This window comes from Strix aluco, chromosome 19 (genome assembly GCF_031877795.1).
Source record: "Strix aluco isolate bStrAlu1 chromosome 19, bStrAlu1.hap1, whole genome shotgun sequence".
Lineage (NCBI taxonomy): Eukaryota > Metazoa > Chordata > Aves > Strigiformes > Strigidae > Strix > Strix aluco.
Genome location: NC_133949.1, coordinates 12,025,066 through 12,041,408, shown reverse-complemented (window position 1 = coordinate 12,041,408; position 16,343 = coordinate 12,025,066). Strand labels below are relative to the sequence as shown.

At 37.8% G+C, this 16,343-nt stretch overlaps 1 protein-coding gene across 7 annotated transcripts in view; it reads left to right on the top strand.

Moving 5' to 3' along the window:
- NCOR1 (nuclear receptor corepressor 1) overlaps positions 1–16,343 on the top strand; it is a 74,446-nt gene that overhangs the window by 46,563 nt on the left and 11,540 nt on the right. For all 7 annotated transcript variants that reach the window (XM_074845403.1, XM_074845398.1, XM_074845404.1 and 4 more), the window contains 17 exons: positions 1,247–1,376; positions 1,682–1,877; positions 4,378–4,551; positions 5,476–5,636; positions 6,033–6,153; positions 6,250–6,351; positions 6,832–6,929; positions 7,729–7,897; positions 8,424–8,564; positions 9,936–10,019; positions 10,541–10,797; positions 11,154–11,514; positions 12,046–12,270; positions 13,025–13,234; positions 14,750–14,899; positions 15,446–15,619; positions 16,060–16,225. In XM_074845403.1, the coding sequence (XP_074701504.1) occupies positions 1,247–1,376; positions 1,682–1,877; positions 4,378–4,551; positions 5,476–5,636; positions 6,033–6,153; positions 6,250–6,351; positions 6,832–6,929; positions 7,729–7,897; positions 8,424–8,564; positions 9,936–10,019; positions 10,541–10,797; positions 11,154–11,514; positions 12,046–12,270; positions 13,025–13,234; positions 14,750–14,899; positions 15,446–15,619; positions 16,060–16,225 (2,919 nt within the window). The remainder of the gene's footprint in view (positions 1–1,246; positions 1,377–1,681; positions 1,878–4,377; positions 4,552–5,475; positions 5,637–6,032; positions 6,154–6,249; positions 6,352–6,831; positions 6,930–7,728; positions 7,898–8,423; positions 8,565–9,935; positions 10,020–10,540; positions 10,798–11,153; positions 11,515–12,045; positions 12,271–13,024; positions 13,235–14,749; positions 14,900–15,445; positions 15,620–16,059; positions 16,226–16,343) is intronic.

The window sequence follows — 16,343 nt, the reverse complement described above, 5'->3', positions numbered from 1 at the left end:
GGGATAGTACATGGACTCTCCATTCCCTTTAGTGAAAAATTGTTTGAATGTAGAGCCAAAAATTTGGAGATGGAGCTGTTTTAATTGATTCTTGCTCTCACAAACTCAGTTTAGTAGAATGCATCCAAAACTCCTTGATTTTGACAGGGAAAACAGCCTGAATATATCTTTTAGTAGATGAAATCTGCTTTAAAAAAAAAAAAAATCTAGGGGCACAAAATATTGATATTTTAGTTACCTTTTAACATTTTGTGTTTATTTGTTTGTATAACCTCTAGAGTCCTGTACCCAATTACTGTCATTGAACCATGTTATATCAATCAGTAGAACTGAATCTCTTGAAGACTATTAATAATACAGTAGTGGAAGTATTTCTTACTCTTACCAGTGTCTGTAAATTAACAGGCAAGTGTCCTGAGAAATGGATGACCTCTTTCTCCAAAGTGTACAATGTCTTCATGCAAACTTCTTAGTTCCTGGGAACTTGGCCCTAAACACTGTGGATAACCCACATGAGTATATAGGGCTTTAAATGGACAACGCCGCACATCTTTGGAATCATTTATCTTTTGAGGGTGGCTGACACCACTGATGATGTCTGAAGTCTTTTTAGTGTACTGTTGGTGCATTCCTGTGTAACCACAGCATAGCACTGGAGCCAATGCCCCCTCCCTCTTAGTGGTCTTAATATACACGCAGTACCAAGGATAGATGTTAAATGTCAAAAGTATCCAGTATCATTGTTCTGCATGTGGTCTTTGGAAAGAGTGCAGTTGATGGTGTTTCTGCACTCTCTTGCCTCTTCAGACATCATCTTTCCACTTCACAAATACATTGGCCCTCCACGTGAAAGTTGTCTGTTGTATACTATTGTTTATTTCCTGTGGACTAAATATATCTAGTACTTCCTATCTGATTTTTTTTCAAAGCATTCTTTATAAAGAAAGTTGCATTCTTGTGGTACTGTGCATATAGAAACTGCATACTTAAATTTCTGGTATTGGAGATTCTGAACACTTCTTTTGGTATTTCTGTGTATTATAAAAACACAGCGGCATCTGTTGCCTGTTCCACCAGATGTGCTGTGGGACAAAACACAATGTGATTCTGATTTTCCAACTATTTGTCCAGTGTGTTAAATGTGTTTGTTTTTTTGAAGTAGCGAGGCATATTTTCGCCATTTTAAAGATGTTTAATCTTGGTCTTTTTGGTGATATTTTCCCTTTCCTTCTATCTCTTTTTCCAGTATCTTCAGCAGGGAGTCAAAGCCCTCATTGTTAAATCCCACTGGGTCAATACTGGTATCATCTACGATAAAGCAAGGGCAGATGGACCTCCAACAGCTTCACCACCGAGCTGCTGTCATTCCACCTATGGTAACGGGGTGTTTTAAGTGACATTTGAAGGAGTATCTGTTGTCCCTAAAACTAGTTGCAACACTGAAGCGGCAAAAAATCATGAAACAAATGAAGAAATAGATCATTTACTTTGTTATCTTACTTTTGAGGGGGAAAGTAAGTTAAGTACAAATACACAAGTAATAGCTTAAAAACAGATGTGGACCTTTTGAAACAGTCATACCTAGACTGCAGCCGCTGCAGTGGAGGCATTGAGCAAGACAGTTACTTTAGAAAGTACCTGTATTAATGTACCTGATGTTAATACCATCCTGTCCCTGTAGGTTTCTTGCAGTCCCTGTACTGTTCCTGTTGGAACACCGGTGAGTGGTTATGCGCTGTATCAACGGCACATTAAAGCAATGCATGAGTCGGCGCTGCTGGAGGAGCAACGCCAGAGGCAAGAGCAGCTGGATATGGAGTATCGAAGTGCTGTAAGCCCTTGTGGCGCTTCCAAGAGCCCTAATGTTGAGTGGGAAGGTAGGTGTTTTCACATCAGTCATGGAAAGAACCCTGCATTTGAGGTCCGTGTGTTACACTGCTGCCTCATTTAAGAATGAATGTTGAGTCTACCAATAATTAACTATTGCTTTCTGATGGCACTTGGTTGAAGGAACCTATCTACTGTAGAGATCCTGCTGCAGTTACAGTGTTGAAGAACTACCTTGTAGCCCCCTTAGATAAGGCACAAAAAATTACTCCATTTGGGTGAAATTCAAAAATGAGTCATTCCTAGAGAGAGAGATGCAGAAAGATTAGGCATATGGGTGAGAGGACCCAGATAGCTTGGTGTTCTGGGGGAGCCTCTTTTCAGAATCTTAAGGTGAAGACGGGAGAGACTTGGTAAAGGAGTATGAGCACAATTAAAAGGAATGTTTTAATGCACTGGAGTACATACATGGACATTGAGCCCTGGAGTAGGACACAAAAGTTTTGTAGAACTGTCATACTCTAGCCCATCTGTCCACAGAAGGGCTGAGTGAAAGGTTCTTTCTCTTGGCAACACGATGGTTGGTTGCTTTTATATATAGAGAGGATACCTGGAGGCAGGGTTTGAACTGAACTCTGTGATCTGCACCTGTGTTTCCTGAATGTGTCTCTTAGTGTGACCTTCAGTACAGAACAAGGCTAAAACTGCTCACGGAACCTGTCAGAGTGACTAAATAAGGGCATATCTGTTACCATTGCTGGTTACAGGAAAGTGATTCAGATGGACAGTGTATATGTTACATCATCCAAATTGCTACATAAGAGCCAAACGATGCATTTATTAGTTTTCATATTATGTTTTCTCTCTGTATATATTGGTTATATTTTCATTCTTTGAACTGAAATTATTTTAATTCTGTCAACAGCTTGCAAATTACAAACAGCTTAGCAGAAGATTGCTTTGTTTTTGTGCAAGCAAAGCATATCTTATGGGAGGCCCAATTCTGTACTAAGTGTGTAACCTCAACTTTCCTTACTAGAAAAGAAATAGGTCCACAAACTGTACATTGTAACAGGGAAATAAACCAAGTAAGATTAATGTGCTGATTGTCACAATGTTAGAGAGTTGCATATCACAGTTGCATAATTCTGCATTTTTAGATTTTATATTCTCCTGCGTCGTTTCTGTTGTCTCCACAGTATTAGCAATATAAACTATCATGTTCTTTGAAACTTGAGTATTTTGTGTTTAATATGCATAAGAATTTTAAATTATGTTATGAAAATGCTTCACCTTAATTACTTTTACCTAAGTAAAATGAAAGAATGATAACCAATTTTTTTTTGCCTGTTAAAATAATGAGAAGGTAGCTTGTAGATTTGTGGAGAGAAGGGTAAGATTGTAGTTTTTGGAAATTGGTTCTTTAGGTGGAAAGTCTGGGTTTGCTTAAAAGTACCATATAACTGAAATACTACCCAAATAACTCTTGGCATTGTCAGTGTGGTATTATGAAGTGTGGGAAAGTTCTGGGGTGAAGTCTCTGTCAGCAAAAATCGAGGTGATTATTGAGGCAGACAGAGAGGGAGGGATAACATGGTTAATGTAAATGGGTTCTACAAGCCTGAACGTCTTAATCTGAAAACTAGAAGAGGCTGAGATGTCATCAGATCGTTACAACAGCTACTTCCTGAGATACACTGTGCATATGAAACTTGTCCGCCCACTGGTGTGTGCAGCAGAGAGCCCACAGGGTGTTTAAAAACCTCGCGTCGCATACATCAAAACACTTGTGGGGCATCTTGTCAAACTAAAGGGCCTGTTGTGGAATTGGCTTATGACAACCTACACAATACTTCACCATGAAATAAAATAGTAAAGATCCTTTAGAAAGCTGTTATGGGATGACTAGTGCCATCTTTCTTTGACTACGGAGGTTAAAGATGTAATTTCACAGCTGCAGTAGACTTGTTCTGGCTCGTAATTTTGAATACTCAAATTGTCCATTGCCAAGGAAGAGGAATTTGTGAAGTTCTGGTACTGGATTTTTAATTTCCTAAATTCAGTAAAAATATTTTTTCCCTTTATACACTACTGATGGGCAATATGGGTATTTGAAACTTGATTTGTAACTTCTCTGGGCAGGCAAACAAGGAAGGAAGGCTTTTTGTCTGGTGGGATTGGCATATAAGTCTGGCTGAACTTGCACGTAAACCTGGTTGATGCACACGATTTGGAAAGGAATCTTTTTTTAAATGAAGTCTTTTTCAATAGCAGAGCTTGAATTTAAAGGACCTAAAGGAGCCAGACACTGTTTTTCACATATAGAAGTAATGAGAGAGTTTTTTCAAAGCTTTGGGTTAAAAATATAGACATAGGAACATATTAAATTAAGCTGTACCTTAATACTACTTTTTAATGAAACATTTGTACCTAATGAATACATCTGACATTTGAGTAGGCCCTTTGTTAAAACTGTGCTGCAAACTGGACTTTTTGACTCTAATTTCTAATCCAGGGTTCTTTTCTTTCTGATAACTTTAACCTTCGCAGGAAAACCGGTGGCCTATATGCCTTATGCTGAGGTCAAACGAGCGATAGAACAGGAAGCACAAGTGCAAAATACAGCAACAAGGTCAGCATCACCATACAGGCTATCTCCAAGAGAAGTCAATAAAGCCTCTCCCCAACCTGATATGAATGCAGCTCGCTATAGTGTCCCGCCAGGTAAATATTTTGTTAGGTATCATAGTGATATATAGTCTTCCTTTGGAAGCTGGACTAATGTGGCTTGATGTAGTATCAAATTATTCTCTAAACATTTTGTGACTTAACGAAAGAAGAAAATAGGTTGTTTTCTGTGTGTGCATGTAAATAAAATATGCTTGGTATTTTTCTGGCTCCAGTGAGGTTATGTTTTTGTTCTTTATCACTGCATCAGCTGCATAACATTTACTCAAGCTAATAGGATGATCTGAAAAGTGTTAGAACAGCATAGGGACAAAGTCATCAGGAGTTTTTCAGCTTAAATCAAGTACCATCATATTCATGGGTGGCCTTTCTTATGAAAGGGGGAGTTGAGGAAAAGAGAAAGCTGCTGCTATCCTTGGCATTGATTTCTGACTGTAATCGCTTAATATTATAGTCTGAATCTTTTATAAAACAGTAAAATAACTGACAAATCTTAATTCTGAAACTTGTATTATTGCTTTTCCCTTCAGAGTATAATAGCTTGCTAAGAAAAGACAAAATCAGGGAAGCTTGGATTATACTTGACTCAGTTGCATTCCATTTGAAAAATAAGAACTTTCTTTAAAGACAGTAAAACAACAAAAAACTTGAATGTACCCTGTGCTGTTATTTTTAAATGCTTAGTTTTAGGAGTCTTCAATTTTAGAGTGCAGCTTTTGCTATTTCTTTTTGAACTTTGATGTGAGGTTAGATATTCTCCATTCAGTTTCTATGCATAACATACACTTGGACATAGAGAATTTCAGAGTTGTAAATCCAGCTAGATAGCTTTTGAGTACTGTGAGGCAATTCCCATGAGAATCTGTCAGATGAACTGTGCTATTTCTGTTCTTCTTGTCTCTCTAACAAGTACTAGAACTGAAACAGACTGTAATATTTAATGTGCAATTTTTCCCCAAGTTCTCCAGCCAGCACCTCACCAAGTAATAACCAATATACCTGAAGGAGTCCGCCTTCCAACAACCAGACCCACCAGACCACCGCCACCACTCATTCCATCCTCCAAAACAAGTGTGCCATCAGAAAAACCTTCCTTCATCATGGGAGGCTCAATCTCACAAGTAAGGGAATTATTATTTGAAAATCTGTGCTTACATCAATTTTTTGTCCTTTCACCAACCTTCATCTTGTACTTGGTTATGTGTTCACAGCATTAACACTTAAGACCTATACATGCCACTTCAAAAAGTCCAGGAATTACAGGTGTCTTATAAAATAGAACATGTTGCAGTTGTTTACATTTAGGAGCATGGTTGAGGATGTCCAGTTTAGGTGAACTGCATCTCCAAACTAACAGTGCCATTATGCTCCTGGAGTTCTGCACTTTGATACTTTGCAGTGGTGCACTCCAGCATTTTAAGATAGGATCATAGTAGTATCAGCATTCTCCTTTAAACATAGATTTGAATCTTCATTCCAGAAACAAGAATTAACATATAATATATTTGTTGTTTCAGGGAACACCTGGCACCTACTTAACATCCCATAGTCAAGCTTCCTACACGCAAGAAACTGCAAAGCCATCAGTGGGTTCTATATCTCTTGGGCTGCCAAGGCAGCAGGAGTCAGCCAAATCTGGTAAGAAAATAAAAGCTGACATGTGTTTTATATAGACTATCTAATGACTCATAATTAAAGAAAAAAAAACAAACAACTTTTTCTTCTTCTGAATAGCTTCCCTGCCCTATATCAAACAAGAAGAATTCTCTCCCAGAAGCCAGAATTCCCAACCTGAGGGACTCTTGGTCAGGGCACAACATGAAAGTGTGGTTCGAGGTAAATAAAGTCACTCAGATTAAGAAGCTTTGTCAGAGCCTGAGAAAACTGAGAATTAACTTCTAGAGCTCAAACTGCTGAAGTGTTATTTTTAAGTATAATATGATTAATCCGCTCCCTGTTTTCCAAGATGTGTATTTGTAGCTAGCTCCTCCTGTCTGCATGTCTCATTTAAAAACATTTGTTTCAAGGCATGCCAATTTCAAAATTAAGTTGTTCACTAGAGCATACACAGAGCAGTGTCCAAATACATCAGAAGAAACTAAATACCATAGATTAATGCTGTAAGACTTTTAGTATGTGAAAGACTGTTAAAAGAGGAAATAGTCTAACTGCCTCAAATACATGCTGTTAAACTGAAGTTTTCCCTCCATTTTAGTGTAAACTTCACAGTTCTCACTAGAGTTTTTAATTATTTCAAATAGAGTAGCTACTTTTTTATCCTCTTATTTATCAGGATGTCTCATTATTTCAAACCAGGTACCACAACGATACAGGAGGGAAGTATAACACGAGGAACTCCAACCAATAAAGTTTCTGTTGAGACCATTCCTTCTTTGAGAGGCTCTATAACTCAGGTATTTTTCCCCTTACTGAGAAGGCTGTCGCACAACAGCATACTTAAAGGTACTACCGTGAATGTATTTGCATGTCTGAAAAAATAAATTAATATCACAGAGTAGGAACTGCATTGAAAAAAGAAGTTTTAATACAATCAGATGGTCAAATCCCACTGTTGCTGAAGTCATCACCATGATTTCATCTTCACGTATATGAGTCTTTAAACTTTTTTAATAAAACCAGCAGAGCCTTTGGTATACCTAACTGATGGCTTATTAGCAACGTCCGTGAAAACAGCATCACACCTGAGTTCAAATACTAAAATCAACTGTAACCAGTCTTGTGCAGATGCTATTTAAAGGTAAAAAGGCAAATTAAGACCTTTTGTCTCATCATTTTTTAAATGCTACTGTTTATGGAGAGCAATAGTAACAGCTCTCCTTTGAGAAGGGTAGTTTTCACTACTTCGGATAGAACTCAAACCTAATGGCACCGTTAAGTATGTAGTATATGTTATCTTTCCCCAAAACGGTATTATAGGGTAAGTGTTTGAGGTCATGAAATACTTTTGTAATATTCTTCATTCTGTATTTTTTTAAGAAGGTAGTGAATTGCCTACAAATAATCTTAGTAATATTTAGGGTAAATGTGTAATAATACAGGCAGAAGTTTAAGCCATACTGCTTGATACGATGATTGGTTTTCTAGATGTAAAAATTGTTGTGGGTTTTGGTTCGTTTTTTTCCCCTTCACTGCTCCCTATTCTCTTAAAAAAATGCACATGTTCTGAATTATATTTGATTGATTTAAATGCAGGGTACACCAGCTCTGTCCCAGTCTGGCATAGCAGCTGACGCGTTATTGAAGGGAACTATCACCCGGCTGGCTACAGAAGACAGCAGCCCAGAAAAGTGCCGAGAGGAAGCTTCAGCCAAAGGCCATGTTATTTATGAAGGCAAAAGTGGGCATATTTTATCTTATGATAGTAAGTATTTGTATATTCTACCTGATCAAAGTCAAGGCTGCAGCAGGTTCCGTAGATGAAGTATATTTGCTTTCAAGTGAATAGGTATAAACTTCAGTCACTGGGGTGCCATTTGAGAGAAGTATTGACGTGCCTGTGTTTTTGAGGGTATAAGAATTGAAGTGATCCAGAAATTGTACCTGTGTTCTGAAGAGTCTCCCTGTACTATGTAAAATATAGTTAAACTATTTAATTTCTGTACCATTTATTTCCAATTTGCCACGGAATATTTTTATTTTGAAAAGTTAAACAACCAAGTTTAAAAAGATCTGTAAAGAAATGTATCATTTAACTTTGAAATGTAATTAAAATTCTGATGACTTAGTAACTGTTTGAGCAAATATATTTTTCAACAAACCATAAAAGGTCTTTTTAAGGTTGAGATTTAATGTTACAGCATTGAAGTTAAGTTGAAGTTAATGTAATGCTCATGTGTCTCTTTTTTATTGTCTGCGTTTCCTAATCATGCTCTCGTATATTTTGCCAGCTATTAAAAATGTTCGTGAAGGAACAAGGAGTCCAAGAACTGCTCATGAAATTGGTTTGAAGAGAAGCTATGATACCATGGAAGGAAATATAAAGCAAGGAATGTCAATGCGGGAGTCTCCAGTGTCTGCACCGCTGGAAGGTAAAAATAGCTGCTTTCAAGGTGTTTTGTGTTTTATCCAAACCTTTTGCATTGATGTAAGAGTATTTAGAATTATTTTATGGAGCAGACTAAAAGAGAAATTAGATTTAAATCTTACAGTACTAGCCAAATCCATGTAGTAACCAGTATATTAAAGCATGCTGGAAATATGACTGGAGTAGACGCCAGTTTTCCTGTTTCTTTGCTGGTGTGTTACCATAACTGCAGGTAATTCAGCTAGCACGTACTCCTCTAGTACATCTGACACATGTAACTGACTCTTCACAGTCCCCGCGGGTTGTCACAGAGCTGAAACAACTCTGAGTCACACTAGCATGGGCTCGGTGGTCACACCCATTAGTTAAATATTGGTCTCAGCAATGGCATAGTAACTTGGTAACACATTGGTGTGACCTTTTGCATTCCTGCAGTAAACCGCTTTGATTATGCCAAGCAGAAAACTTGCACAGCTGCTGTATCCTGCTTCAGGGCATCCCTAGTATTATTTTGATTTAATAAACTGTAATCAAACTGAGCCTGAAAAGGTCAAGTCAGGCCATTATATAACTTCTCTCATTGTTTTTTAAAAATACAAATGCAAGAAAATGTTTCATGCCTCAACTATGATTGAGGCATTTTGTTCCATCTTTGGGTAGCCCTTAAAGGCTATTTTGTGAGCATTTTCATCAGATGGAACAATAAGAATAAGAAGTTTATGGACTGTATATAGAAATTCAGTGTTGCCTTTAAGTTGCTGATGCATTTGGCTTGTCTTTGGGCTCTTTTGGCATATGAGAAGCTGCTCTGATACTTTTATGCTGTATCTCATCACTGACACATTTTCTGTCCTCAAACTATGGAAAATTATGAGTTCTTTGGCAGTTTGATTTAGCTTCCTACTGTAGGAACAGTAAATTTAGCTCTTACCAGATGATTCAATATGAACTTTGATCAATTTGGAGGATGCTGATGTATATTTTGGGGTGTTTTTTTCTTTTTATTCCACTTCCCATCATGAACACCTTTCTTTACTAGGTAAAGAAACTGGAGTTTAAGAGAAGCAGTAACTGCTTTTGGGACAAGAGTTAAGCTTAATTATAAAAAATACTGTGTGTTTTCTAATATGTTAAAACTTGCAACAATGTAATAGCATAAATACTTGAAATGAAAGATTATTTTTTTTGAGGGCAGGATGGTGTTTGTAACATGTTGATACAATGCCTAGCATACTGAGGCTGGGCCCTCTGGGCACTGCTGTGATACAGATACTATCTGTAATGTCTGTAAGAAGGAGGAGGGGTTTTGTTGTTTTGGGGTTGTTTTTTTGAACACTTGTTTAATTCTCTAAATTACGTTCCATTTTAATTTTAGGTTTAATATGCCGTGCACTGCCTAGGGGTAGCCCACATGCTGAACTAAAAGAGAGAACTGTCTTGTCTGGCTCCATAATGCAAGGTAAAGTATTGCAAATTTAGAAGGCAAGCATTAATTACATCCTCAAAAATCTGGATTTCTGAACCTTAAAACTGTTATTAACAATGGCAGCTGTGTTTAAAGGTGGAGTTTATTTTATTAAACATGTTTTCAGAGCATAAATCAGCAGCTTTCTGATATGCTGTATATAAAGCTAGTGTGTAAACATAGCATTTTATTTCTTTGTGGAAAATAGTCTTTTTTAATATAAATACTTGCTAATGAGCACTTTTTTTTAATGACCACTAACAATTCCCCAGACCTCTGAAGATGTATGTTATTTCCTTTAATTCAGCATCTGAAATAACTTGGGATGCTTTCAGTAATATATTGAATATTTGTTCAGTATTATTTTTGTGGTGATCTTTTAGTTGTCAGAATATATTATCGTAGACTATAGCAAACCAAAGTTCCAGCATTATGACATGTAGTTAGTTACTCTGTTTATGAAAAAAGAGACTTAGTAATTATTAACACCAGTAATGGGACTCTTTCTATAAAAGGCACACCAAGAGCGACAGCTGAAAGTTTTGAAGAAGGCTTGAAATACCCTAAACAGATTAAAAGGGAGTCACCTCCCATAAGGACATTTGAAGGAGCCATTACTAAGGGGAAACCGTATGATGGAGTCACTACTATAAAAGAAATGGGTCGTTCCATCCATGAAATCCCAAGACAGGACCTATTAAGTCAGGAGAGTCGCAAGACTCCTGAAATGGTGCAGACGACCAGGCCAATCATAGAAGGCTCCATATCTCAGGTAAATAGGAGCAGCACTACTACACTCATACAGTTGCTTACAAACTCAGTAGTGAATCAATTCAGGATATTTGAATAATGACAAATGGGAGGGGGGGGTGTTTTGTTTTACAAAAGCTTCCAACTTAAAAAGCTTAAAAATATTTTCTGTGTCTTAGAAAAATCCTGACACTTCACCTGTAGGGAACACAATTGCAAGCAAATGTGAGAGAACTGACAAGTAGCAGTCACTAAGGTCCGGTTGTATTCTGTGCTGATGTGATAGAGGCAATGAACTACAATATCAGCAAAGTGAGGCTTTTAGCACGAGTGAAACATTGGCAGAATAACCTTACCTGATCTTTTTCTCCTTTTCAGGGCACACCCATAAAATATGAAAGCAACTCTGGCCAGTCTGCCATCAAACACAATGTAAAATCTTTAATCACTGGACCAAGCAAGCTACCCCGTGGAATGCCTCAGCTGGAAATGGTGCCAGAAAACGTGAAGGTGGTGGAGCGAGGAAAATATGAAGATGTGAAGACCGGGGATGCAGTACGTTCCCGTCACACATCAGTAGTCAGCTCTGGTCCCTCTGTTCTCAGGTCAACTCTTCATGAAACTCCCAAATCACAGCTGAGCCCTGGAATTTACGATGATACCAATGCTCGGAGGACACCTGTGAACTATCAGAGTCCAATGTCCAGGAGTTCACCTATGATGAATAGAGTTAGTGAGGGTATGTTATTCCTATCCAGAGTAAGACAAGAAGTTCTAATAATTTAATTTTAAACTTTTAAACTGTTTTCTGTAACCCATTCTACTTTCTTTTATTCTCATCACTTCTCTCAATTTGGAGGGTGGCTAGAAGGAACTTTAGAAGGCTGTAAGCTGTTAATTGAAATAATAAAAGTAAAACCCACTGTATTGTAACAGGAGGTGAGAAGGCAATTCAGTCTCAATCTGCATTTGATTATGGATCACATTGAAAGTGTTACCTACAAGGGTAATGTTTTAAGGGCAGAAGCTATTCCTGAACTATAGAGGTACCTAGATGAGGAAGGATAATATGGTGAAGTGTAAGCAATCTTAGTTTTAGGATTTAGATTTTTCACCAGCAATAGTTGGTGATATAAAATATTTGTTGTGATTTATTGTATCAGATCGCAGGGTCCTCTAGAACATTCCTTAGGAGCCAGTATATATTTACAGCTGCCTTTTCTATCGAAAAATAGGCATTTTACTAATTTGGGTTTTTCATTGTTTTTAGCTGGAATATCTTCTGGGAAGCCAGCAAATCACGAAAGGAAAAACACACTAACTCCAACGCAGAGGGAGAGCGTGCCAGCAAAATCTCCAGTCCCAGGGGTTGATCCTGTAGTGACTCACAGTCCTTTTGACCCTCATCACAGAGGAGCAACTCCTGAAGTTTATAGGAGTCACCTCCCTCCTCATTTAGATCCTGCTATGCCATTTCACAGAGCTCTGGATCCTGGTAAATATGTCTTTTAGGTTTAGAAATATTGTATGCTTTGATGCATAGAAAAGATACCTTTAAAAGGCAATTGTCAATGGCCAGATATAATTTATAAGAGGTTATATGTGTATACACTGTTGTGATTTGATTTCAGTTTAGTGAGAGTCTTAAAGTCGAACCAGGGAACTTAATAAAATATTATTGTATAATACTGTAGCTTGCTTTCAGAATCTGCCAAGTTGCTTCTAAAATATTCAGACAGTATTTTTAGATAAGTATTTGTGAAGTATATTAAAAGCTTTCAGGAAAGCTGTGCAAAGAAGGAGTGTGGAAGATGCTATAGAATTAAAGTGTAATCAGAACCCTTCTCTTCAGGACTGTGATTCCTTTTCACTGAGGGATTATCAGATTTTTCCCTGGTGATATGAAATACAGTAGACTTCCTTTTAACCTATCCATCATCTCTGAGGTATTTTAAACTTCTTTAGGTATTTCAGCCCTTCACATCTTCAGAACTTCAGGATTTATATTTTTAATCAAGTCTCTTCTCTAATGCATATCTCCAATCCGGATTATTTAGGTTTTTCTGTCCACATACAGTGCATAAATTCAATAAAACATCAGTATTAAAATGCTATTTTAATTCCTTTGGCACTGACTAGAGGGAATTGATAGCACTTCTCATGGAAGCTATATAAACCTCTGAAACTTTAATTTGATATCACCCATACTGCTTCCTAAGTCTTCTGTTTTTTCCCTCCTTCACCCTCAGCTGCTGCTGCTTACCTGTTCCAAAGGCAGCTCTCACCCACCCCAGGCTACCCAAGTCAGTATCAGCTTTATGCAATGGAGAATACACGACAGACAATCCTAAACGACTACATTACCTCACAGCAGATGCAAGTCAATTTACGTCCTGATGTAACGAGAGGATTATCTCCTAGAGAGCAAACGTTAGCTCTCCCGTATGCAGGAGCGAGAGGTATGCCTGTGTTTTTCCTGACATCCTTTAAAGTGTGTTTTGGATATGCGGTGTGGTTTGGTGGATCAGTTTGTTTTGTTGCTGCTTATAAATATACGTGTTTGGATGGATGGATGCGTGCATACGAGTGCATATGTATAGATGTGTTTATGAATGAGTTGTATATCTAACTGGCTTTTGTGGATATAAAGAAAAATATGTATGTAATCAATATTGTTAAGGGAAGACTGTAAGACTTATTAGTGTTCAAGAAGCTAGACTTTTATGCTAGCTTAATATTCAGAAGCATATTGAATTTGTCGTCAAACTTCAGAAAAGAGAATTATATCAAAATGAGAGCTTCTTCAAAATTAAAATAAAAGCAACAGCTAGAGGGGTAAGGTTTGTGAAAAACATGGTGATTGATTAAAGATGTTATGTTAGAGAGTTAGCAAATGTGTGTGACGTGTTGCAGGGTGGGGAAAAGCCTAAATCAATCTGGACATTTAACAGCAGCAAGAAGGAGCTATTAAAAGTAAAAAGACATCTCGCAAAAGTGTAACTCCTCAAAGAAAAGGGAAATCTTGACAAATTAAATGTAAGACCATAAAGGTAAAAAAATTGCGGAACAATTTATAAAACCAAATGAACTAGTAACTTATTCAGATACATCAGAAGCAAGAATCGTGGCAAAGAAACTGTAGGTACTGATAAATCATCAAAACTCAGAAGTAATGCTTTAGAAGATAAGGCCATTACAAAAAAGCAAAGCAACTTCTTTGCAACTTTGTTCACTGTAGAGAGATTTATATTTCTGTGATGGAGATCATCTTTATGGGACATGAGATTGAAGAACTCTTTCACATTGAAATGTTGAGCAAAGTCTTAGAACAAAATAACAAAATGAATAGTTATGAATCCTTGGGGTTATCTGTCATTCTCCCAGGAGCTACAGACCTAACAGGAAATAGGCGATCTACCAGCTTGGCTACTTAATCAACTTTGATACTTATTGGTAGAATGGAATATAACAAATGTGAGGGAATTAGGTTGGTAGGACTAATTATCTTGGGGATAAGATGTAAGATCCTGTAGGGTTTTAACTGGATGGAAAAGAAAGGATAAGTGGTTTTTATAGTAAGGGAAGTTCCAGTGGAGTTCCAGTGGGACCTGTGTGTTTCAACATTTCATTTCATTTTATGAATATAAAAGGTCTGGAAAAGGGAGTGGATGATGTTGAGTAATATCATTTTGCTAAAAGATGGAATTATTGAGTAGAGGTGAAGTTTATTTTTTCTGAAGGGCAATTAAAGGGAGTGCTAGAAATGCAAATTCTGACTTAGTACGTTCCTAAATTGCTGATTGCCAGATCTAAGAGTGTATAACCAGTTGGAATATAGTTCTGCACTTGCCTTATTCATATATTTTTTTCCACTAAACATTCACTGCTGACCATTATCAATGAACAGAATGTATAATGTGTAGACCATTGGTCTGCCCTTGAATGGCTATCCTTACATGTTCATCTCCTAACAGGAATTATTGACCTGAACAATATGGCTCCCACTATCTTAGTGCCTCATCCTGGAGGAACAAGCACACCACCCATGGAGAGAATCACGTATATCCCTGGTACACAGCTTACGTTCCCTCCCAGGCCTTACAATCCTGCTTCTCTGTCACCAGGTAAGAGCTCTTATGATTTGGTGATGTCTCTAATTGTCTGACATGCTGAGATAATTGACCATCTTTAGTTAGCTTTCATTAATGTCATGTTTTGATGTTTTCTCGGGTGATGCTTTTTGCATGCACTTCTCACTTGGATAGCAAAGGTTTTCTTAATGGTATCCTCTATAGTTACATTAGCAGCTGAAGGAGCACTGACAAATTCAGAATTTGCCTCATTCTGTCTGGTCTTTATTTATAGTCATTTGATTATGATTTCACTAACCTCATATTACATGTGTTGAAGAGCAGAATTTGGGTCTGTAAGCTGTCTAGTTTCTAACTGTATAGAAAGTGTACAGTAAAAAGCTGTTGAGCCTTCTGCTGTCGCTGTACATTAAGCTTTTGTCTTCCTAGCTAAGTGGATAATCTTGAGTGGAATTAAAATGTATTTGATAAACTCTGCTGTAAGTGGATGGCAGAATACATTGGCGAGTGTTTATATCAAATTATGCTTAACTTGACTATCTCTTTTTGCTACTTCATTTTATCTTGTGGACCTTCCAGGACACCCTACACACCTGGCAGCTTCTGCAGCTGCAAATGCTGAAAGGGAACGGGAAAGGGAGAGGGAGAAGGAGCGGGAAAGGGAGAGGGAACGTGAGCGAGAGCGGGAACGTGAGCGAGAACGAGAGAGGGAAAGAATAGCTTCAGTCCCTGCTGAACTTTATCTTCGGCCAGGTGAGTGCACGTTGTTACATTTGGATCAGTTCTCTTGTAGACTGTACCTGCTCATTTGCTATAGCCACTGTTAGAAACATGCAGCTTATTAACAACACGTTATACAGTTTGGTTTTAGTCTGCACTTAAGGCAGGTTCCTGTTACCTAGCAGTTCTGGTCATAACTGCAGCTTCAGCAAGTACCAGGCTTCTTGATCTTTCTCTCATACCTGGGGAATGGTGTGAATCCCAGTTATCACTAGCACAACTTGCATGTTATTTAGAGCATTTTAAACAGAATGTGACCATTTAAACCTTTAATACATACAGTCACGTCTACAGTGGTGGAGACAACTGGGAAAGGATATGGAGGAGACAGCATCGATACATAGTTCTGTGTTGTTATAAGAATGATCTTTATATATTTTTTGTGTGTTCCCCTCCACTCTTATGTTCTGCAGGTACAGAGCAGCCTGGCAGACCTGGCAGTCATGGATATGTTCGGTCCCCGTCCCCTTCGGTTAGAAGCCAGGAAAACATACTGCAGCAAAGGCCTAGTATTTTTCAAGGAACCAATGGGACAAGTGTAATCACACCTTTGGATCCTGCTGCTCAGCTACGTATCATGTATGTTTTATAAGTTACTGTTGCAGATAAATGTGTTCTAATATTTAACCTTATTAAAAGGTGCATTTAGTCTGAGGAAAATACTAAAAGGTGAGGGTATACCACTGTCTGCTCTTGG